The sequence below is a fragment of the Rhinatrema bivittatum genome, chromosome 18 (genome assembly GCF_901001135.1).
Source record: "Rhinatrema bivittatum chromosome 18, aRhiBiv1.1, whole genome shotgun sequence".
Classification (NCBI taxonomy): Eukaryota; Metazoa; Chordata; class Amphibia; order Gymnophiona; family Rhinatrematidae; genus Rhinatrema; species Rhinatrema bivittatum.
This window is the reverse complement of record NC_042632.1, coordinates 38668635-38693229: the sequence shown is the minus strand read 5'-3', so window position 1 is coordinate 38693229 and position 24595 is coordinate 38668635. Positions and strand designations below refer to the sequence as shown.

The 24595-nt window shown below is 40.9% G+C and overlaps 1 protein-coding gene across 2 annotated transcripts in view; it reads left to right on the top strand.

Moving 5' to 3' along the window:
- LOC115079590 (LON peptidase N-terminal domain and RING finger protein 1-like) overlaps positions 1-22080 on the top strand; it is a 37622-nt gene extending 15542 nt beyond the window's left edge. Inside the window, exons 7-12 of one of the 2 annotated variants that reach the window (XM_029583258.1) lie at positions 7576-7690; positions 9416-9537; positions 11907-12065; positions 13854-14016; positions 15898-16044; positions 19424-22080. In XM_029583258.1, coding sequence (XP_029439118.1) covers positions 7576-7690; positions 9416-9537; positions 11907-12065; positions 13854-14016; positions 15898-16044; positions 19424-19579 — 862 coding nt within the window. In that variant the 3' untranslated portion in view covers positions 19580-22080. Of the gene's footprint in view, positions 1-7575; positions 7691-9415; positions 9538-11906; positions 12066-13853; positions 14017-15897; positions 16045-17715; positions 19397-19423 lie in introns of those variants that run through there. The other variant, XM_029583259.1, reaches the window with a different exon arrangement.
- Positions 22081-24595: the final 2515 nt, after the last annotated feature.

Here is a 24595-nt window from a genome sequence, read left to right as displayed (position 1 = left end):
CAAACTTTAGAACCCAGCAGAGGCGTACCTAAAGTATTTGCCACCCAGGGCAGATACTTCCATTGGCACCCCCCACCCCCCGCCATATATAATTTTAAAATTTCCTAAACTGATAACATATTTCAAAACAGCAGACATCAAATAATACCCAATAATTAAAATAAGGCTTTTAAAAATCTCCCACTTTCCATATCTGTCATCCTAAGATTGTCGTAGTCTGGGGGCTCGCATGCACACACACTACACAATATGTGCCCTCTCTCTCTCTCTCACACACACACACACACTTTCTTGATGAGAGATGGAGGGAGTGTATGTGTTTGTGTGAGAAAGAGAGATAGAGGAAGCATATGTGTGTGAGACACACACTTCCTCTGTGTCGCTCTCTGTATCTGCCGCTTTTGATACAACTGATAATAAATTATTGAATTGTCTTTTGAGCTGGCTTGGATTATATTCTTTTAAACTGATCGCATACATTATACTTTTTGGGATGGTCACTACTCAAATAATTTACCTTTGTCGTGTAGCATTCCTCAAGGCTCAGTTTTCTCTTCAACCTTATCTAATGTATACCTAGCTCCACTGGCAAGAGAATTTGAAGGTCACAATATCGCCTGTTTTTATATTTGTAGATGACTTCTAGCTGTTGACTTGTGTTGACAAGGATCAACAGACAGTTATTAATAAGCTGAACCACTGCTTTAATGCAGTCTTTAATTGGTTAACAAGATGTAAACTGAAATTAAATCTTGATAAATCACAATGTTGTAGATATCTAGGAAGAATATCCTCTCTCAATCTATCCACAAATTGCAAGTTTTAGGTTGCAGACCTCTGCAATAATGACCAACCTAGGAGTCAAGTTAGATGCTCATCTTTCTCTAAATTCTCAAATTTCTATTGTGGTGCGTTCAGTAGTTTTCCATGTGCAGTTAATTCATTGGCTGCATTCATACTTCAATTAATCAGACTTGGTTCTGGTTATCTCACTTTTTGGTCACATCTAAACTTGATTACTGCAGCTCCATGTATCGGGATGAACCCAATAGAGAGATTAATCATCTACAGCTGTGAGATTGCTTACTTATACCAAAACATATGATCATATCACTCCAACTCTCAATAACTTACATTGGTTGCCTATAGTAGCAAGATTGCAGTTTAAGTGTTGCTTTCATGGACCCTTAGATTGAGGTGGCGTTGACTCAGCCTGCAGAGAGGAGCCCTGTAGGTCCCCAACCTCAGCAGGCAGACCCGGATGAGGCAGAGGCCCAGCTGGAGCTTTGTCTTTACCAGCCCACGTTCCCCTCAGGTTGAGCCTTTGGGTCCTGGAGCTGGCAGGTCTTAGGTGGCCTCTGCTGTTGGTGGAGAGGTTCATTGAGATGACTGGGTTGAAGTAGGTGAAGGTCAGATGTATCAAGTAGCAGGCAGGAGTCAGAGACAGGCAGCGGTCTAGTGTACCCAGGTACAGGCAGTGGTCAGTGGCAGGCGTCAGTCGTAATCTGAGGTCAGGCCTAGGTCAATCCCGGTATCCATCCGAAGGGAAGAAGGGACAGATAGGCAAGGAGGACAGACGAGAAGTAGTACAGAGGCAAGGAACATGGAAGACAACAATGAACCTGAGAATGAGACATTGAGAACCAGGCTGGGGTGAGAATAGATGCTGAATACAAGGCTGGCTGAAGATAAGATGCTGTGGCAACATGCTCTACACTCAGTAGTGGGACCTGTAGCTGAGGCATGTTAAGGCTTGAGAGTTGCCCTTTTATAGGGCCTTGAGCAGATGTCATCAGTCGGGGCCATGAGGGGATTACCTGCCATGGGCCCTTTAAATACTGAAGAGAAGCATGCGTGCGCGCCTAGGGAGAAGCACAGTGCATTGCTGGTGGCATCTTGTGTTGAGAGCCAGAATGGAGTGCTAGGGGAGTTTCCCCACACTAGGACATGGCACAGCGGGCCCGAAAAATGAGGTGAACATGACAGTTCATGGGGGCAGCTTGTAAACTGCCGAACATAACATTAAGACACTGTCTTCGCAATAGGCTCTTCTGAAAGTCCCCTTATTGTATATTGTCCACTTAGGTATTCTGCTTTCAGTTTTTATTTCCTCCCAAGCTGTGGAATGCATACCCATTAGATATTTGGGAAGAATTAAATTACTTATGCTTCAGAAAAAAGTGAAAGAATGGTTCTTCATTGAGTCCTTCCGAGAGGGCTAGATAAGGGTTGCTAGTCTACTGTGAGTAGTGTGGCAATCTAGGATAGTTCAAGAAGCATTATTTTGCTAACTGGTTTATGTGCGTGTTCAGTAGATTGCCTATGATATGTCTTATTTATATATGGGTATCTTTCATGATTGTCTATATTTTGGGTTGTTAATTATGCTTCTTTGTTGTATTATATTGCTTTGAAATTTATTTATTTATTTATTTAAAATTTAATTTGCTAAGATATTGTGCATGAATGAACGGCAGATAATCAAAAATAAGAAATCTAATGAAATGCTGAAAAGGAGTTTTAGGGGGACAGCCCATTAATGAATATTTGCCAGGTGGGTTTGGGGACAGCCGGGATAGGCAATCTCCAGTTTCCCTGTGCATCAATCCACTTGGATGTCCAGGATATCCCCAATGAATATGCACAGAGTAGATGCATGACATAGATTTTCATGCAAGTTAAGCAATCTCGTATTGAAAACCCAAGTAGGTCGGTGCCCACAGACAAGGTGCCTACTTCTTCTTGGCCAATACCATTTCTTACTGCTGGAAATGAACAACATAACATGGATCTCGCAGTTAGGCTCTGTTGGGTACTTCTTTCAAGCGATCTGGATTGACCACAGGCTGAGAGAGGCTCAATGGATCATTGTTCTGACCCAGTCCGGCATGTTTTTTTTATGTTCTGTTGTGCCTTGGAACCCTCCCCCGGCAGCTGTCCATGGCCTGCTGTGTCTTTTTGCTCTAATTACTTTTTTGCCAGATAACTTCTTTTCCATTAGTGCAGGAGTTGTTGGGGATAGGTCCTGCTCTTCTGCTTAGCTGAAGCGCTGCCACTTGCCCATCATGAAAAACACTTAGCGGCATTTAGCTTAATTGCTTTAACAGTTCCGATCGGCAGAAGCAGATGCACACCCTCCGCAGCAGGAAATTAGCAGCTGCTGTTGGTGTTGCTTTGTACACTCGGTGTCACAGGTGGCCTGCACGCAGCCATGTTAAAAAAAAAAAACACATCTCTCTGGACCATTTCTGGATCCGATCACTGGGCTCTGCACGCACAGGTCAGGCCGTTCCTGCGAAAAGAAGGTAAAAATCACAAGGAGGAAGAGAATGAGCCCTGAAATGGTTTACATCGTCCCGAATGACAGGAAAAATGGCAGTGAAGTGATCAATGAAGAAATATTTTTATAACTCTGTTGGTTCTGGAATCTGTTTAAGGAGACTTCCATTATCGCTCTTGGTTTTCCTAATGTTGCAGAGTCCTTTGACATCCTTCAAGAAGGCGTATCCCAGCTTTACAAGGAAGCCTTGATATTTGTAATAGGATTTTATCTTGTGACCCATCTTTGGCTTCTGACCAGCAGGTAATAAGCGTTGCTCTGAGATTTGTACTTTTAGTGGGCAAGGCAATGGCTTTGCTCCAGTACGTGCGCTGTGACACACACCAGAGCGCCGTCATGACACAATACACGACGAGATCCACACACACACACACACAAGGTGTGTGTGTGGATCTCGGGAGACGAGCCTGGTCCGCCTCATGGGATTCTGAAGAATTGTTCTGTGGTTTGGACAGTGCAAGGGGGGAAGACCATTCTGGGAATGGCACCGTGTAAGAGCCAGCCAGGCCACACCGAGTAATTCTGGAGAGGGAATAATGAACAGGGAAAGAGCTGGCCAGCTCTCCTATAAATCTTAGGCACCAGAAAAAAAAAAAAAGAGAATGAGGCTGATGATCATTAGAAGAAAAGAGAAAGTCTGCATAAATTGTAGCAATTTGGCAAATCATTTACATCCAGGGCAAGTATTTTAACATTTCTATTACCTGTTAGAGGTTAACATGCTCTTGGAAAAATGTCTGAATTAACATCGCTGAAAGTGTTGTTGTCCGGTTATCGGCAGAATGCTGTTATCTTTGGCTGCCGTTCTGCCAGCCTGAATCAAAGCTTCTCTGCAGGGAAAGCGTACCGAGTGTGAAAGGATACAGTCATGCAGCCTCCACATCCATTCAGTCCCTGGTGTCTGTCCTGAGACTGCCAACTGTACTGGCAATGAAATATGCAGACATCTATGCACTTGGGAACCAGACCCTCAGATCCACCGAGTCGTTCCACTGGGCCTCTTACTGGACCAACTTGCTCCCGGTCACCCCCTCTGGGGACGCGGCTGCCGAAAAGTTCAGATGAGTTCTTCCTTCTGCTGCGCTGTAGCGCATGATAAGTACAAATTGTGCTTTTGCATTTTTCATTCAGTTGTTTTGGGACATTGGATACGTGATTTTTGGAAGGTCGTCACAGAAGCTTGAACACTTAGAAATACAAAAAATTGAAACAATAAATTGACACTATGGGCATATGATGGTGGTCAGGACAAGCAATCAAAGGCTTTAAAATATATTTTTGACTGATCCATTTGTTGCCTTTTTCTATACAAAAATTTGTAATTAAAAATTCATTTGTGAAGTGTTTTTCGAAACATCGTTGTGTTAGGCAATTGTTACACGCTGAAATAAGATGTAAAAGGATTGGGTTACAACAAGACATGAAAGTGTTTAAGCCACTACTTTTTGTTTGACAGGACGTTTGTGGTGGAGGTGCGATTTCCCCTTTTTGATATACATTTGGGATATTTTTGGCCCGGACCAGATTCTTAGCAAGAACCCAAAAGGGCAAAGTTATTTAGCATCAAGCTTCTCCTTGGGGACATTCTGTCCACTAACTTCAGACACTTGTTATGATGAATTTCGTTCCCCTTTTGTTTTTCTGCTATCCTCCAGCGTTTACAATAGCAGTACATCCTGTAAATCAGGAGGTAAGGGCACCCAGCTCCTGGAAAAGTAACCTCCAGATGAACTAGCATGGTGCAGAGATTTCTTGAGCCTTTCTTTTCAGTGCAGCTCTTCATTCTAGCCTGAGGGGGGCACTAGACTAAACTCTTTCTTGAAGGTTCTGTAGACTTTTAGATGGGAAAACATCCCTTTCTGCTAAGGAACTAGATTCTCCCAAGGATATACAGCACTAGATTTTAGTGCTATAGAAGGCAGGGAATATTGCAGATTATCTAGCTTTTATGTTGATTTATAATTATAATAACTTGTACATTCACAGGCCAACATGTACCTAATGAGATGATGGTAGTAACTGCATAGGTCAGGGAGTCTCTATAGTATGGCGAGCAAAGCTTTTTTTTTATTGATGAGAATTTATGGGTTGCTGTGCAATTGCTATATTCAGATATCTGGGACAGAAGAGAGATGGGGTATATCGTTGCATAGCTGGATCTTGGTTCATTAATGTATAGTAGTGTGTGTTAGTTTCCGCATGTATCCGGTTTATGTGAATTTGCTGGAGAGATCTCATTCTCAAGTACTGAGAAAAATAAACACATTCATTTTCAGCCTGATCAGCAAACATTGTGGATTCATGAAACTATTGTCCTTAAACTTTAATGGGAGGATATGTGTGAAACTTTTGTCAGTTTTGATTTTTTTTGCGGTTACAAATGCAGGGAAAAGGCTGAAATTTTTGCCATCTTTCGTCCGTTTCATCCAAAAATGGGGCTTGAAATTTAATGACTTAAAAATTAATGGAAGCAGGTATTGTGAGGGGCAATTTTCAAAACTGCATGTATTGTTCTGGCTGGAAAGAGTACCTGCAGATAAGCAGGTGCGGGGGACCTTTTCCCAGCAGCAGTAACCGTAGCAAAACTGACTGCGTAGGTTTGCTTTGGTTACTGGTACGAATCCGGTGGGTATAAAGTACCCGTGGAGTTTGTACCAGTGCAGGCAGTTTGATCATTGCTCCCTCTCCCACAGGTGCATTTTTATTTTTATTTTTTTTGGTAATATTTTGTCATTTGAAGGGCTTTTAACTTTCTGGTGCAGGTCCCTGGGCTGTTGGTCATTCTCCGCATCTTTCTTACCCCTCCACCCCGTTTGCTCCCCGACAGAGGACGCTGCGGGAGAAAGTGTGTGGTAACGTTGGTGGGTATTGCCTGTATGTGCAGAAATGTATCTGCAGTGACAAAACGCGCAGAGTCGGGGAGGGGTTTGAACCTTCGTGCATACTTTTGCATTTCCTGAAAAAAAGAAAAAACCTGTTCATAGAAAGTAGCAAGTGTAATTGTGTGAGGGTAGTTTTGGGGGGGGGGGGTAATTATCAAAGGGAACATCCGTGTCTACTTTCCCTTTGAAAATTGGTGCAACTTGGGCGCTTATTTGATTTAAAACCGTATGTGGGCTATTACAAAATGTCCCCCAATAGGTAAAAGACTAAACTAAAATAATTTTGGAGAGTGAGTTGCACGCAGTTGGGTGAGAATCCATAACGAAAGTTGTGGTTTGCTGTACCTGGAGTGCTATTAGCTGTGGGCTTTGCCCCAGGTCTCCATGGGAAAGTGTGAGCAGACTTTTCCTTCAAAGACTGCCCTGGTGAAAAAAATACCCGCGGAGATTTTCACCCAGTTTATTCCGTGGATTTTTTTTTTTCTGTCTTGAAAGTAATGGGTGTGGGTTTGAAAATGAAATCTATGCAAGTTTTTTGTTTTTTTTTTTGTTTTTTCCCCTCGCCCGACCTAAACAGGGCTCCTGCTCCGGCGAAGAAGTTTGCGCATTGTTGATTCTTGCGCACGCTTTTAGCCGGTTAAGGGCTGGGCCATTTTCAGATAGCCAGTTAACCTGGTTAAATCGGCTTCTAGGATTGTCTCGGTCACATAGACGATATTGTTCAGGGCAGGCAGCTCTGATCCTTGAGTGCCACGTCGGTCAGGTTTTCACACTGAAGGTGCATGCACTGTCCCCACTACATGCAGATGCATATTCATTGGGGATATCCTGAAAACCCGACTGACTAGCGGGACTCGAGGACCAGAGTTGCCATTCTCCCCGATTTAGTGAGTCAGTCAGAAATACTTTACTCTGTGTTGATTATTTACTGTTGGTTTGTGGAGCAGGAGGAGGAGAAGTCCATTAACAGCTATTAATAAATTTACTTGGGGAATAGCCACTGCTATTAATTGCATCAGTAGCATGGGATCTTCTTAGTGTTTGGATAATTGCCAGGTTCTTGTGGCCTGGTTTGGCCTCTGTTGGAAACAGGATGCTGAGCTTGATGGACCCTTGGTCTGACCCAGCATGGCAATTTCTTATGTTCTTATGTTCTTAGTTACATATACTGTACATCTTTATTGTTTCAATCACACACTTTATTTTTCTCAGCATGGCAAATGCTACTGATTTTCTTATGCTTTCTCGTCAAGACATCATGGAAGGTGAGGACAGAGAGGATGGGGAGATATAGAGCACTCCCAAATTGATCTGCTTCCCTTTCCCCGTTCCTGACCTCCTAACATTTTGCAGAATGTTCTACAAGCCTGTGACCACGCCCTGTGGCCATACCTTCTGCAAGGAGTGTCTGGAGCGCTGCTTGGACCACAAGCCCAGCTGCCCCCTTTGCAAGCAGAGTCTGCGGGAAGTAAGTGTCTCCTTGACTTGTAGTAATTATAACGCTGCTAAAATAAATGAGCACCATCTGCGCACATGACCTATGCACAGTAGCAACGCATTAAAATTACCACTTAGAGGATCTTGTAATCTAAGTAATTATTAATGTTACTATTATTGGACTGTTAGAGTTAGGTGAACAGGTGAATGGGGAATAAAGTGACCTTCTACAAGGTCATAAAGAGTCAAAATATTCTAACTAAAATCTAGTTTTCAGATTCTGGTAACTAGATTACATTTGCTTCCAAAGTCATGTTTGTTATTATGGTGTTTTATTTGTGCGCTTTCTGTGGTTCTCTGTTCTTCCTCTCTTTATACCCTCAAATTCAAAGTATTGTCTAAAAACCTTTTGAAATACATGTTGAGGCTAAGAAGGTTAATCTGTGGTGTGTTTGCATTTATATACTTATATACATACATATATCTTTATGTATAAACACACACACCTCTGTTCACTTTGACCATACTCTTATCCCAAACCTTTCCTAGCAAGTAATGAATGTTATGTTACTCTTCTCTTTTTAGAATATATTTTGCAGTCTGCTGGTGTAGCCAAGAACAAGCTCCACTGTAGTAGATAAGATACAAACAGATAATCTGCTCTTTAATTGCTTAATGTAATACAAATTTGTCTTACTGCTAACCAGGATCTTCTCTCACCAGGGAAGTTGTCTTGTGTCATTTCTATTTCTCCATCTTGCATGGTCTATCCATCTTGCACTGTCTCCTAAGATGTGGACTATATCACCTAATTATCTCTTTAGATTACTTTACTGTTTACTAAGCTGCTTATGAAATAAGACATTTTACCTGCTACAAAATGCTGACTTTCATTATGAAAAGTGGTAGCTATAGCAACCATGTGTGGGAACATATATAAACACACAATCTAAAACTTAGAACATTTTCAGGGACTAAGATGTAAATATCTGGTATGAGACTTAAAACACACAACTTTCAACCCTCTCCCCCATTGTATGGTTTTATCCCCAATATACCAGACATGAAACTCAGAAATTTAGTAAAATGTTTATTATGATAAATAAATGATTGCCAATCACAATATAAGTATCTGGGAAGGAGAAGCACAGGCTCAGCAAGTCGCTAAATTGCTTAAGCTAGTCCTTGCCTATGTCACAATCTTACAAGGCTTATATACACGTTTTCCTTTACCAAGCATTGATCTTTTCTAAATGTGTCATTCTGGCCTGGCTTCCTTTCCCTAGACTACCTGCACCCAAACATTTATTCTCTATCTTTCATGTTTAAATGTTTGTTCTTCTTCTGTATTATCTCCCCATGGCTTGTAGGAAGACATTGATCATCTCTTATCACCATCTGCACTTTCCTTTGTAGTGCATGGGAATGGCCACACATATATCCCATGTGGGCCAATCCCATGTCCTTCACTTTTCGCTGACCAGCCAGCATCCTGCAGCTGTCCTTACTGCTCACATGTACTGACACATATTGGCACACAAGCTTAGCAGGACACAGTTCAGCAATCAGCATTATACACCACCCCCAGGATTAGCCACTGACTCCACTGTCTAGTATTGCCATGGTCGTTTTAACCAGCTGACAATCTGTAGCATCATGTCGGTAGCTATGGCTTGGCAACTGACTGATTTCAAGGGAGCAGCCTTCAGCATTCGGGGGCTGGAAAAATATGCTTATCTTCTCTTATCTCCACCAGTATCTGAAGGTGGGAAAGTACCATGCCACCATGGTACTGGAGAACATCATGTCTGCGATCTTCCCGTTGGAGCTTGCAGACAGAAGACAAGTTCATGAGACAGAAATGGCCGAACTTTCAAAGTGAGTAAGCTTTTCTCATCCATCAGTGTGGATCTGACCGGAACTGTGATCCACTGGCCGAATTTCTGACTGTAACCACAACCAAGCAGTGGGTCATGCCCACCATAATTGAAAAAAGCTGGCCTGATTGTTGCCGGTGGGGGATAAGGTCTTGTCTTAAGCATAGATCGGCATTTAAGAAGTAAGGGATGAAAATTTCAAAACAGGCTCTAAAAAAAGGGGGGGATAGACCAGTACATGGTGGTGTAATCTGTTAGAATAATGATAATCAGGACGATTTTAGAATTATCTTTATTTTCAAGATTTAATTTTCATCAATGCTTTTATTGGACTACTGCAACTGGGCTGGGGTATCATTATCAATCTGTCTGTGAACAGTAGGGATGTGCTGTCATTTAAAATGACAGGGAAATAACCTTTGGTTTGGTTTGCATCATTTTTGTATCCAAAACGACACAAAAAGAAATGAAATGTGATTTTGTTTCATTTCTGTGTTTTTAGTGCAAGCTGAATGGTTTTACTGAACATGAAAACCATTTGGCTTGCACTGAAATGCAAAATGAAATGAAAACAAATGACTCCCCCCCCCCCAAAAAAAAAAACAGCCAAAAAAACAAAAAAAGGAAAATGAAATGAAATGAAACACAGATTTTTTTCCATGGAGAGCTCTGGGGAACACGCAGGCTGCCAGCAGAATTGGTGCACGGACCCTGCAGCAGCTACGGAACTTGCAGTCACTGCATTGCTGCTGCCGTTTCCCCTTTGCACTGGCTCTTGTACCTTGCAAGCCATGTCTTGATGCCTTGTAAAAGAAGTGCATGTGCCAGCATTTTAAGTGCCTCTTTAGTGACAAAACATCACCAGAGGACATTGTAGAAATCTCATCTTTGTGTATCTTTCCTCATTCCAATCACATCAAATCTTCACTGATGTGTACTGTGCTGTTCATATGTCTGCCTGTGCATGTAAAACTGGCCCCAAAACCCTAGACCACCACCAACACCTCACCTCAAGTTACTAGATGATCCTCCTTTAGTGGTATAAATAAGAACATAAGAACATGCCATACTGGGTCAGACCAAGGGTCCATCAAGCCCAGCATCCTGTTTCCAACAGTGGCCAATCCAGGCCTTAAGAACCTGGCAAGTACCCAAAAACTAAGTCTATTCCATGTTACCATTGCTAATGACAGTGGCTATTCTCTAAGTGAACTTAATTAATAGCAGGTAATGGACTTCTCCTCCAAGAACTTATCCAATCCTTTTTTAAATACAGCTATACTAACTGCACTAACCACATCCTCTGGCAACAAATTCCAGAGTTTAATTGTGCGTTGAGTAAAAAAGAACTTTCTCCGATTAATTTTAAATGTGCCCCATGCTAACTTCATGGTGTGCCCCCTAGTCTTTCTATTATCCGAATGTTAAAGGTAGAGCCGATTAGTCAAATTGTAGTAAATAAATAAGACTTGGAAGATGGGGTAAGAGATTGGAAGGACTGAGGTTGGGTGGAGAAGGCCTGGGAGGGTTTTCTACGTTTCTTTTTCATGGGTGGCGGCAGGCCTTAGACCCTCTCTAGACAGCTTGGGGCAGCACTCGAGAAAATAACGGAGATCTAACCAGCTTCCCTGATTTGGGCAACATGTGAAACAGAAATTGCGATTAACTGGAATTCACTAACTTAGATCTCAAAGCTTGGGTCTGCAGCAGAATGAGTAGATGTGAATCGGTTATTTACACTTTCGAATAATAGAAGGACTAGGGGGCATTCCATGAAGTTAGCAAGTAGCACATTTAAGACTAATCGGAGAAAATTCTTTTTCACTCAACGCACAATAAAGCTCTGGAATTTGTTGCCAGAGGATGTGGTTAGTGCAGTTAGTGTAGCTGGGTTCAAAAAAGGTTTGGATAAGTTCTTGGAGGAGAAGTCCATTAACGGCTATTAATCAAGTTTACTTAGGGAATAGCCACTGCTATTATTTGCATCAGTAGCATGGGATCTTCTTAGTGTTTGGGTAATTGCCAGGTTCTTGTGGCCTGGTTTGGCTTCTGTTGGAAACAGGATGCTGGGCTTGATGCGCCTTGGTCTGACCCAGCATGGCAATTTCTTATGTTCTTATGTTACTACCGTGGCCGGGGATCAGATGATCATACAAACTTAGGGCCTGATTCACTAAAGCTTTTCTCCCATTCTGTGTCTATGGGGAAAAACGTTTAGTGAACGAGGCCTTTAGGTTGCCAATTCTCAACCAAGAGTCCGCGTAAGGTGTGAACCGAGCCCGTGCCTTGTTGAACGTCCCAACAGCCACTCCATGGAAGGCCCCGTTTCATCTCTTCTCTGTTTTCATCTCCATTCCTCCCCACCTTCAGCTTGACCGTAAACATCCCGATATTTGTCTGCACCATGGCATTCCCCGGAATCATGTGCCCTCTGCATATCTTTGAGCCCCGCTATCGCCTCATGATGCGCCGCTGCCAAGAGACTGGCCTGAAGATGTTTGGCATGTGTCTGTATGAGGCCTCTAAAGGGTGAGTCAGCAGGAATACAGTGGCTGGCAGGTTTATTCGTTTCTCAGCTGATCTTTTAAAATAAATGAAGACACAGTGTTTGGGTTTCTTTTTGGTGAAGACTGTCATGCAAATTAAAAAACCCACATTTCCCAGATTTTTAAGAATCCAATATTTAAGCTCACTCTTTTTGCAGTACACAAACTTCACCAGAGTCAAATGTTGTAAGTTCTTAAATGATCCAAAATCAAAAGAAACGAGCAACTCCTCTCAAAACTCTAGCAATAATGAAAAAATCAGAGGGAACAGTATATCTCCCAAAACTTTAATAACAATAACTAAAAAAAAAAAAAAAATTTAGCCAAAAAAATTAAGAGAAAAGACGGTATCAGGTCAATGTGCCTTAGTTTTAATCCACTGTCTCTCGCCCGCAATGGGCCCCAGGCAATATCAGCCCAACCGGCCCTATAGTTGTAATAATTTACCATCTCCCTCTCAAAAAATATTTTTTATTAATTTGTTAAATAATATATCCATCAAGAAAAAACTTTATTTTATATTATAAATTTCTCTTTTATCTCCTACCCAATATCATTAACCCGCACAAAATTATAAAAAGTACTTTGCTTCACAAGTATTCAGAATAATCCACCCAGGCGTTCAAAAATCACCCAACATGGACCATGCATGCCTTCATCAGGGGATTTACATTCTAAGAAAGGAAATCATTTCAAGGTAATACCTTCAGCAAATGTGCTGATCAAGTAATGGTGAGCGTTTTGAAGAGGTCCATACTGAGTGGTGCAGCAGGCGGGATGTTATCTGGCTAATTGTAGCCAGGATATTCAGTGGGACTTATTTGGGTTACTTTAAGACCATGATTTTGCTGACGAGATATACCCACCTCAGTTTATCTGGATAGTGCTGAATATGCGCATTACCTGGTTACATTTAAGCCATGCCTCTGGAGTATGCCCTACCCTGCCTCTTTTATGTGCTAAGCTTTATGCAGGTAACTGAAAAGTTTTTCCCGGTAACTGAAAAGTTACCCAGACAAACCCTTTTCAATATCCACCTTGAAGATACTTAAAATTTGTACCTGCTAATCCTCCCCCAGTACTGTCACAGCCCCGCATTGTTAGCCAGTTTCTTGATTGTATATAAGTTCTATATATATATTTAGAGTGCCTTATTTCCGACCCAATGCACTTCCAGTATAGCCTTGTTAAGTTAAAACGTTATTCCTCTGTCTCCGGCACATTTCTGCTTCCACGTTCACATAACCTTGTTTTATTGTAACTTTTCTTCCTCTTCAATATTATTGTTACAGCCCCTCTGTTCCTTGTGAACCGATATGATATGAATTGTATCATGAATGTCGATATAGAAAATAGTTAAATAAATAAATAAAATGAAATTGCTGCTGGACACTTTGCAGAAAGGATGTATAGATTCTGGTTTGAACAATAACTTCTTGATAATTTTTTAATGACAATTTTAGTTCTTTTATGTCTTTGATCTGGATGGCATTGTGGTGTGGGAATGCCCAGATATGGCTGGATCATAAGCCCCAGTACTATGCTCAAACTAGCTCATCGGCTCCCCCTTTCCCCAGCCAATTGTATTTTCAGGATATCCCTAATGAATATGCATGAGATGTTTGCATACATTGGAGGCAGGGCATGCACATATATCATATGCATATTCATTAAGGATATACTGAATAAAAGGACTGGCTCCAGGATCAGTTTGAGCAGTACTGCTATAATGCAGTGTTGGCTAACTGACATCGTCTTTATTATTCACCAGCTTTGCAGACTTTGGCTGTATGTTGGAGATTCAGACCATGACATATTTGGCTGATGGGCGTTCCCATATTGAGACAGTAGGAAGGCAGCGTTTCCGGGTACTGAGGCGGGGACAGAAAGATGGCTACCACACTGCTGATATAGAATACTTGGAAGATGAGAAGGTCAGTCTATGCATTTTCTTCTTTGTTAATGGTGTCTCAGGTGCTTTTTAGTAGCCAATATTTTGATCAGGATGGTTGCAAGGGTATTAGGCGCCTTAGACAACCATCGGTCTTGCACTCATCCCCCCTTCAAATCGCAGACCTATCTACTGGCAGCAGTTCCTGTGCTCTTCAGCTGCCGACGGGAATGGGATCAGCTGGCAGTTCTGGGCCTCCTCCCATGATTTTGACACCCTTCAAAAGGTGTGGCACTCTAGTTTGCCTAATGGAAGCATCAACCCTGGTTGTGTTACAGTGTGCATTTGTAGAGGTCTTCCACCCCAATGGGATCCAAAAGTGCTGTATAGACATACCTATTAAAAGTGCAGCCACCTCTGTGAAGGGATGGTAAAGAGAAATGTTAAGGGCAGAAGGATTAAGAAGCTGAACCTCACTTACGAACTAGCGTAATCTGAGCTGTAAGTTTCAAACAACTTGTGTAATCTCCAATTGAAAGTTTGGTTTCATAAACATAAGTTACATAAGACTTGCCATACTGGGTCAGGCCAAGGGTCCATCAAGGCCAGTATCCTGTTTCCAAGAGTGGCCAATCCAGATCACAACAAAAGTCTTTATTCCCTATCAGTTTTTGGTTTTGAAATGAGAGACCTCTAAGGCAGTGTATTCCAACCCTTTCCTGAAGGCACACTTATCTATTCAGGTTTTCAGGATTACCAATATGAATATGCATGAGATAAATTTGCATATACTGGGTCTCCAATGTATGCAAATGTATCTCATGCATATTCTCTGTGGACATCATCAAAACCTGACTGGTTAGATGTGCCTCCAGAAGAGATTTTGGAAACGTTGCTCTATGATACTGCAGATAGTATTAATGGCTGTAAGATACCAGAATGCTGAGATGCATTGCACTACTACCGATTTGCATTTTTGATATGTGAAAAGCAAGGTCTTGTCAATCATATGAATACAAAAGCAGTATTTCAACATAGTCGACTTGAAAGGGAGACTGTAGATTGTGCTGCCGCTTTGAAGTTTTCAGTGTGTATCTTGCAAGAATGAGCTGTGCAGGCTGAATTCCAACATGTATTAGTATTATCTTGACTTCAAAAATATGAAAAGGTCTATAATGAGTGGTGCTGTGAGCGCTTTCCTAAATATCCCCTGCAAAATTGAATTATAGTAGGTGTGGAAAGCTCTTCACTTGAGTTTCCCAGCCCCTAAAATTTGGGGCCAGGCCATCTCTGAAAACAAAATACCTCTTACTGTGTCTGGGTATTCCAGATTTTAAGTACACCAGTCTTTCAGATCACTGAGTTAGTGAAACATAGTCTAATCCTTTTCAAATTCCCAGTCCATTTTGCTTGGCCACATTGATGTTCCCTGGAGACTGCAAGATCTGCTCATTTAAGGTGTCGCTCTCTAAGTCAGTTGATATAGGTTGATTGGAACTGAGTTAGCAGAATGATAGGTGCCAATTCATTGCATATGTAGCCGGGAGAATCTCCAGTTAAAGGCACATTTCCCATCAATGACTGTCTGTAGCATTGACATGTTGGTGACAGAACTCAACTTGTAGTGCCTAAAGTCCATGTTTTTCTTTTCTCTCCACACTTCCTCTATTCTTTACTACTTTTCTCCTACTTTTGTTCTGCTTACTGCTTTCTTCATCTTTTCAATGTTTCATCTATTTGTCCTATCCTCCCAATCTTCTATTTATTAATCCTTGCTCTCTTTCACCTCTTTATACGTCCATCTTGTTATTATTCCTCCATGCCTATATTTGTTGTATATGCCTACCTTCTCAATCCCTCCTGACCTGCCTATCTCCTTTTCTTTGCCTTGGCTCTTCCACCTCACTTTCACCCCTTGGTTCAGGTGGAAGGCGATGAACTTGCTGAGTTGTGCAGGTTACATGATCACACATACCAGCAGGTAGAGAAGTGGTTTTCTGATAGAGCAGACGTCTCGCAACAGATTTTCTTGTCTTATGGACCCCTGCCTGCAAAAGAGGATGATATTCAGGTAACTGCATAAAAGAAGCTGTGAGCTCATTCTTTTCTATGGAAATTGTGAACTAGACCTAATGGCATTTATAGGCATGTTTTTTTGTCTTTCATTAGAGAAAAGAAGGGTGAAATTTGTTCCTCTTCAAATTGGCAGGAACATTTTGCCTGGGGCTGTGCCTTTAATATATCTGCAGACAAAATAACAGCAGAATCCTCCTCCCTATAACCTTAATTTTACTAACAAGAGGTATATCTTTTCTAATTCATCAACCGAATCAAAACCTATTGCTCTCAAGATCGCTACTTAATTTTAAAAACACAGCATCAGAATTTGATTTTATGTGCTAACATGTTATCCATCCACCGCCTCTCGCCATGCATTGACACGTGTAATCCCACTTTTAAGCCTGTAAATGCTTGTTTAAAATCAGACCCTGTGTGAGCAGGTGTTAACTCTGTGCGTGCGTGTCGGCACTGGTTCTGCGGGCATCTGTAAATTCTGGCTAAAATCTACGGTAAAGTGCCCGCAAACTTCAGTCTAGGCAGGCTGATTGAAAAACTGCCCTCCCCTTGATCAGTGGATATGGTTGAAATTTTCATTTTGTTACAAGATTGATGTTTTGTTTTTTTTATAAGAATGAGTATTGTTTTTAATGTCATCTGACCCGCGATATCACATCTACTTGTGTAATTGTCCCTAGCTATTCATAGGCATTGTATGGATTATTGTGTTTGCATGCTTTTATGGTACATAATTGACCTTGGCCTAGATGCTTTTTGTTTCCTCAGTGTATTAGAATGTCTGTTAAGTAATTGGCTTGATCCGTTCTGAACAAAGCAGAGCAGAAAGTTGAGCTCCAACTAACAAGTTTTAATGAACTAGTTGATCAGTAATTTTTATTCTTGCTCAAAAAAAAATAAAATGTTCTGCAAGGTGATCCACCATTGGTTTTATAGATTTCAAGTTTACATCAATGTTGCATCAACCATAGATGTTTTCAAATATATATATATATATATATATATATCTATAAATAAAAATATTCCAGCATTTCTCTTATATTATGATAAGCAGAAAAAGCTGTGGGTGCCCTATCATTTTGAATTGTGTCAAAACAGCAAGACTAACCCAAGTGAGGGAAAGGGCACTTTCATTAGCAGGACCTATACTATGGAACACCACGCCGGTAGGAATCCATTTACAAAGAGACATCAAAACCTTCAGAAAAAATTTAAAAACATGGCTGTTTAAACAAGCGTATCACAGAGAGAATGGAGAGTAGAACCCGAGGAGTATAGGATGCAGTCTGTACAACACCCACGCACGTTACCCTAATCTATACATGTGTGTATTGTATTTTTTTTTTTTTCATTCAACACCAAATGATAAGATATTATGATTAATCTATTTTAAAGCTGTCACAGATAAGAATGGACATGATGTATCACACCCACCAATTAGTATTTATGATGAAACTATGTTACCATAACTTGATGGCACCTGTTTAGTGGACATAAATCAAGACATAAACCAACATTAATATCTGTGCCTTGTTGTAAACCGTTCTGATGGTACCTAGCTTAACGACGGTATAGAAAAGATTTTAAATAAATAAATGGATGTAGGCTATAGGTTGCTGAAGCTCAAGCTTGCTCTTCTTCACCAATGACCTGCACACTAATTCAGCAGGACTTACCTCTCAAAGGAAGATCGGATGTAACCTCCCTGATGGGTTATGCACCAAATGACCTTGCTACATTCTGAAGCATCTGTTAGGTTTTCCAAGTGCACAGAGCTGAGATTGATTCTGCCTAGGGCTCGAGTGGCTGTCCCAGAGGTAAAAAGCAAAGTCGCTTTTCCCCTTCCTTACATATGTTTTTCTCATAGTCGTTTCAGATAAGGCTATTTTCTAGCTGCTGGTTTTATTGTTCATATTTTCGCAGCCATGTATTTTAACAGGCCTTCTGCTAGCAATTGTCTTGTGAACTAAAATAGCTTGTCAAGGTCTCTTAAGAGATATTATAGTCCCTAAATAACAAGCGCCGAACTAACTTCAGTTCCTTTTATGTCCTTTGATTCTCATAAATGTGAGAAACTGCCAGTAGTCATGAGAGCCAGGCATAATGTGGGAAGGCGTAAAGCCGGCTCTACCATGCAGCTCTGTTAGTGCACCTCACTTTAATCAACTCTCTGGCAATCCAGTCTTGTGGCTCCAGGTAGCCCTGCTAGCATACCCAATCTCAGTTGCCAGATCCTCTCTGTACAGGGCCCCAAAAGCATTCTTCCCTGTGTCATAGGTAACCTGATGATTCCATTAGAAATATTCCACATCCAGTCCTAGATGTTACATTCTCCTCTGAGCTTTTGAATCTGTTTTCTTTAATGAAAATAAGATTATAGAATGCTTTTGAACTTGTATAAAATAATAGATGTGCAGGGAGATGTCAGACACTGTTTTTCTCATATACTTCAAGTTCACTAGTGAGTGCATATGCAGAGAAACATAAGCTTTATAGTCCTAATCTACAATCAGATTCTATCTAATTTGTCTGATTCACTTCCTGGTCCAGTATCATTGACCTCGCTCGATCTCTGGTTTTTCCTTCACGTCTTCAGAACCTGAGATCCTCCATACTTCTCCTATGCCTTCTTGAATTCCTTCACACTGGATTTCCTGCTGTTTGTGTCCACACTAGGAGGAGACTGACAAGCAAATTCTACCTTAAATGTGAAATTACAAATCCCACCTAGAGAGGTGATTTGACCTCTGGTATAGCTGATATCAATTTTAAATGTATATGAATGAAGTTTAGGCGTCAACTCTGAGATTAAGCCAGACAACATATGGAAATGATTCCATATTTTTGGAGTAATTCTACAGTGCGAATAGAACAGAGTGAAATCAGAGTAAGTTTAGCTGAGATAGAAAGCTTTTGCACACCCTTCTGTAATGCCCCCTTGCATAGCTTAATGCACCACACCTGTAAAAGAAAAACTAAATCCCTCTGGTGTCCTTAATTAGTTCAAAGTTAAAATTGGAATGGATCTAATTGCTGTTGAGTGGGAGCCTTAAAATTATTCCCTGCTAGGCTGGGTCTTCACTGAACTCTATCAATACATTTCGGGTATGAGCTGCACTGCAACCCTAATTTTTCATCATGTCTTTCCGTCTCACAGAATCCTACCTCTGCCCCTCATTCTGGGCACCATTACCACTTGGGTTGTTATGTTCCAGGAATGATGTATATTAAGTTCCTGTCAGATCCCGGTCTTGACATACAGTGTTTTCTAACATTCTAGTTGTGGTCTGTTGGTTTTCTTTAACTTGGGATTCTGATCTGAAAATGTTGAAAGCAGTCAATACATAAAATATGCTCTCTCTTCTCTGTGCCAGGCTTCCTCAGATGGACCCGGCTGGTGTTGGTGGCTTCTAGCCATCTTACCACTTGACCCAACCTACAAGATGATGATTCTCTCAATGACTTCTCTCAAGGACCGTCTTACACACATGAAAAATATCCTAGCTGTCTTTCGGCAGAGCCATACCTAAGAGGAACCAAGCCATCAGGCCTCTCTATGGAAAGAAGAGAGAATGGAGGAATTAAAGCAAAAGCACATCACTTTAGCACTTTCAGCATGGACATTTTTGAGTGAAAGCCTCAACCTTATTTTCACTATTATTGTAAATGATTGTATTTGTTTTTTATCTGATTGTTGGCTGAGGGACAGTGGAAACTGTGCAAACTCTACAATGACCAAAAGGGTCTTGGAAGCAGCTGACCCCACTAGGAATGCTGGTCTGTTCACAGCGGTATTTATGTGTGTTTTCAGGTGATCTTCTGAACTCTGGGAGCTTTTATATCCAGGGACCCTAAATATACAGTTTTGCCTCGAGCAAAGCCCAGAGGTCTTGTCAGATATTGTAAACCCAAACAGTAGAGGCTTCACTTATCTTTCCTACAACTGACTTTTAAACATAGAAACATGATGGCAAAAAAAGACCATGTGGCCCATCAAGTCTGCCCATCTGTCTAATTCCCATCACACCCTCAGAGATCCCCCTGTATTTATCCCATGCTTTCTTGACATCAGAAACCATTTTTCTCTCTACCACTTCCCACTGGGAATGCCGTACCAGGCATCAACCTCCCTTTCTGTAAATAAATCGTTCCTAATATTTCTCCTGAGTCTAGCCCCCTTTTACCATCTTCTCATGACCCCCTTGTTCTCGAGCCTCCTTTCCGTTGAAAGATACTCACCTGTGCATTGTAAATGAATTTGCATTTTCAAACACATTTATTCATTTTTTTCCGAATTTTAATGTCTATATTTCAAACTAAGGTGAGCGAAAGCTAAAGGAGAACTATAAAGAAGAATTGCTGTTGCTACCAACAGGGAAAGATGCAAGATACCATCTTGTCCGTAACTGTCAGGATATTTTCTCTAGCTTGCCTTTTCCCAGTTAGCCGAACTAAAACCCAACCTAAAGTTGGACTCCAATTTTCCTCGGTCTGTACATCCCACTGTCCAGTTACTTTCTGAAGAAAGAGACTGATAAAGCATTTCCAAAAACATATAGTAAAATTAGGAAAGCTACAGAACAGGGCAACAAAAATGGTAAAGGGTATGAAATGGCTCCCTTATGAAGAAAGGCTAAACAGGTTAGGGCTCTTCAGGTTGGAGAAGAGACTACTGAGAGGGGATATTACAGAGGTTTACAAAATCACGAATGGGGTGGAACTGGTAAATAGGGAACAATTATTTATCCTTTCAAATGGTGCCAGGACTAGGGGACACTCCTTGAAATGAAAAGCAGATTTAAAATAAATTGGAGGAAGTAATTTTTTTCGAGTCAGGGAACAGTCAGGCTGTGGACTTTGTTGCTGGAAGATGTAGTCACGGCCTATAACATAGCCGATTTAAAAAACGTTTGGACACGTTCCTGGAGCAATAGTCCACAAACAGTTAACTAGTGTGACTCCAGGAAACCCCACCACATATTCCTGGGAGGAAACAACAAGAAATTGAATCTAATTTTTTGGGACTTGCCACTGTTGGAGACAGGATACTGGGGGCTCCCTGGATCTTTGGTTTGACCCAGTATGGCATGTCTTGTGACAATAATGTAAGTAGCTGCCATTTGTCACCTTCATATTGTACCTTGTAGAGATGTCATGCTTCTAAAAATCTCTCTGGAAAAAAAAGTGATTTCTAGAAAAATGTCAGATGTACTCTCAGGTCTTTAACCAATTTACACATGAATCCTCAGTCTGTAGATTCATCGCTATACGCTGCATGCCACTAGGAATTTTGCTGAAGTTTAGCAACTGATGCATAATGGGGGAAATTTTCAATAGTCTTCAGAGTTGTAAAGCAGGTGGAATACTTTTACTGCCCAAATTTTATAGCTTATTTACAAAGAGAAACTACCCAGGAATGCTTCTTTTAACACGGCTACAACTAGGCACACTGTGGAAGCCTGCACATAAATTTAAACCATATAGGGGATGGCAATTTTTAGTCAGGCCAATTTGCCTGGGAAAATAGCTTTGAAAATTGCTCTCCCTATCTATGTAATCAGTAACATTGGCAGAGTTTGTAATAATTTGCATGGCATTCTGCACTAGGAGGAGTTATGTGTGAACATTTTAGAATTGTCGTAGTCAGGCATTGCTGCCCAGCAAGTAACTGTTGCTCCATGCAGGTTATCCCCAAGCATTCTGTTAAGGGTAAAATTGTTTCAGGGCTGTCATCTGCACCTGTGCTTAATAAAAAAAAAAAAAAAAAAGGAGGAGCTATTTATTTATTTAGTGAAAAAATTATATACTACTTTCCAGGAAAAACATTCAAAGCAATGAAAAATCTTAATCGACCACTGGCTTAAAAACATTATAACCATAAAAATAAAACTAAATATCCCGTGAAGAGTGGACATTAAATACAGAAGACCACAGCCACAAATGACATTAGTAATGAATCAAGCCAAATACCTTGGACTTCACACTAGCACTAGCAATGTTTTCTAAATATGTGAATAAAGGTATAACAGTAGTTGGAGATTGCCGATCTGTTTACTTGTGCAGCTGAGGATTGTAGTCTGAATTGGAATCCTTTGTTCTTTTTTTTTTTTTTTTTTAGATAATATAAATTGATCCTTCCAGAAAACTCTAGTTATAAAGAGTGTACCAGAGTTTTACAGAGTGAAAAAGCAAAGAAGTCACTTGATTTGTTTTATGCATTTATAATACAGGGCCTCAAATATGTATCCCCTAGTGGAGAGGAGGAGCAGAGAGAAGGGAGATTAAATACTTTTAAATAATTCAAATGTACTGTATAAATAATGCACGAAGATGCAAACATTATTTCAGTAGTAAGGAAGTCCTAGAACAAGAAGTCTGGATAAGAGGCTCCAGGGCAAGAATAGAGATCTGGAGAGAGTTCTTCACAGAAAAGGATGGTGGAGGTATGCAACGCTCCCAGTGGGGGTGGTGCAGATGGAAAAAAAAAAATAGTAGTAGCAGAATTCAAGAAAGCACGGGAAGATGCTTAGTGATGGAACGTGAGGATAAAACCGGATAATCCAGTAATAGAGTCAGTGGTATTGAAATGGAAAGACAATAAACTGGTAAACTAGAGGAGGCCTTGCAGTTGTTACCTGCACTCCTAGTCTCTTTTTATAAATTCTTGTAAACATGATCCATTTAAAGCAGAAGCACCACCAAAGCAATTAAAAAAAAATTCATTTGGCATTTAGAAAGACACAGCAAAGTCCCTTATGTGATAACTTTTGTTTTTTTCCTCCCTCTGTTGCAGAGTCCCCCCCCCCCCCTTGCTTAATATACTGCAGGTTACGTAGAGGGCTCAGTATTTTTTTATCCACTGGAGGAAAAATTCGAATAGGGACAGCCAGAAAAGCAGATATAGAGCAAAACTGCAAAATACCGAGGCCAGTTTTCAAAAGGTTTAGGCTCCTAAATTGTCCCTTTTGAAATCCTAAATATAAGCTCCTAGTTTCAATAGGAGCCCAAATTTAGGATTCCAAAAAGTGGATGGCTACAGGGGCGAAGTTAGGGCAGGGAAACAAAGGTAGCAGCTGAGCACTGATTTTCAGAACTAGGCACCTAACTCTAGGCAAATGAATAGCAGAGTCTAAATTTAGGTCCCTAAATCTTAGGATCCCAAATTTACATTTATCTTTCAGCTCAAAACTTAAGGTCCTTTCAGTTGAAAATAGGAACCTAACTTAGGTGCTTTAAATTTGGGGCTCAACATTTTTTTTTTTTTTTTTTACTATCGGCCACATTGTTTCTCTGGTTATAAATGAATAGCACAAAAGTGCGCGGTTATTTCTCGCAACCGAACTGTAACATCCAAGTCGCTGACAGGTCAACAAATGTACTGCTCTTATTGCAACAGAATAGTAGCATTGATAATACCAAGTTCTAAACAGATCTAACAAATCCTTTGACTCTGTCCCTTAATTTTATGGATTGCCCTCTGCTTACCTACAGAAGACATCTTCCGTTTTTTGACAATGGCTTTAGATCTTATTTTAAAGGACACAGGCACAGTATACAGTAGTTGTGTGATATACAGTAATGCTTCGGTGCTTCCACTGGGTGTCGTCAAGAGACTGACCAGAAATGAAAGACTGAAGAAATGCGAAACAGAAATGGATTCTTATTACTAAAGGTACATTGCTGAAAGCTCTCCAGTACATCAGATGGTGCTGCTCAGATTAGTTATAGGCTGCCCTTTAAATTTAGTTCCACTTTTTTTTTGTTGTTGTTGCATGACCGACCTGAACATTATAGCAGGTTTTATTCTATCTTACTGCTCTGGGGACACATGCACTGATAAATAATATCCCGTTAAAGCATTGGAAACAGTTGAGCGATTTCGCTGTGAGCATCCTGTGCAGTCCATACAAATGTGTTAGCATAGAAAGTGGCGTGCCACGTTCCTTTCCCTAAAGCCGAGGCTGTGGCCGGCCACGCCCTTTTCATGCATACCCCTGTGCTCTCTCGCGTCCCTGCAACGCAGTCAGTGCCTTGAAATGGGCAGCTGGCACTCTCTCCCTGCATTCATTTTCAGCTGCATCACAAAGCAAATGGGGGGGTCGAGGAAAACAAGCAGTATCCCCTCCTCTTCAACAATCTAACCCTCTGCTAGGTCACAATTCTTTGTGCCTCAGGGTTTCCAAAATTGGTGTTATGGGCAGATCTGTCTATCTACATAATATGTGGCTCCGAATCCATATGTATACATGTGTATGTTTTGATACAGGCACTGCCCATGCAATAATTTCTTTAGCTCCACCATCTCAAAATGATGCTTGCTTTTAATCAGTTTCATTATAGCATCGGCTCTTTAAAGCATTTAATAAATGTGCCTCCTCGTTTATTCTGAAACGAATTAGTGCACCCTGATGATGATCTCACTCATGATTCTATTGTAATTCATTCAACTGGCACACTGATCACCAAGGCTAACTAAAAGGCAATGATTTGATTCAGTTTTTCTTTGGGCAAAATGTACTGTTAAAGATGAAGAAGAATTATTATAA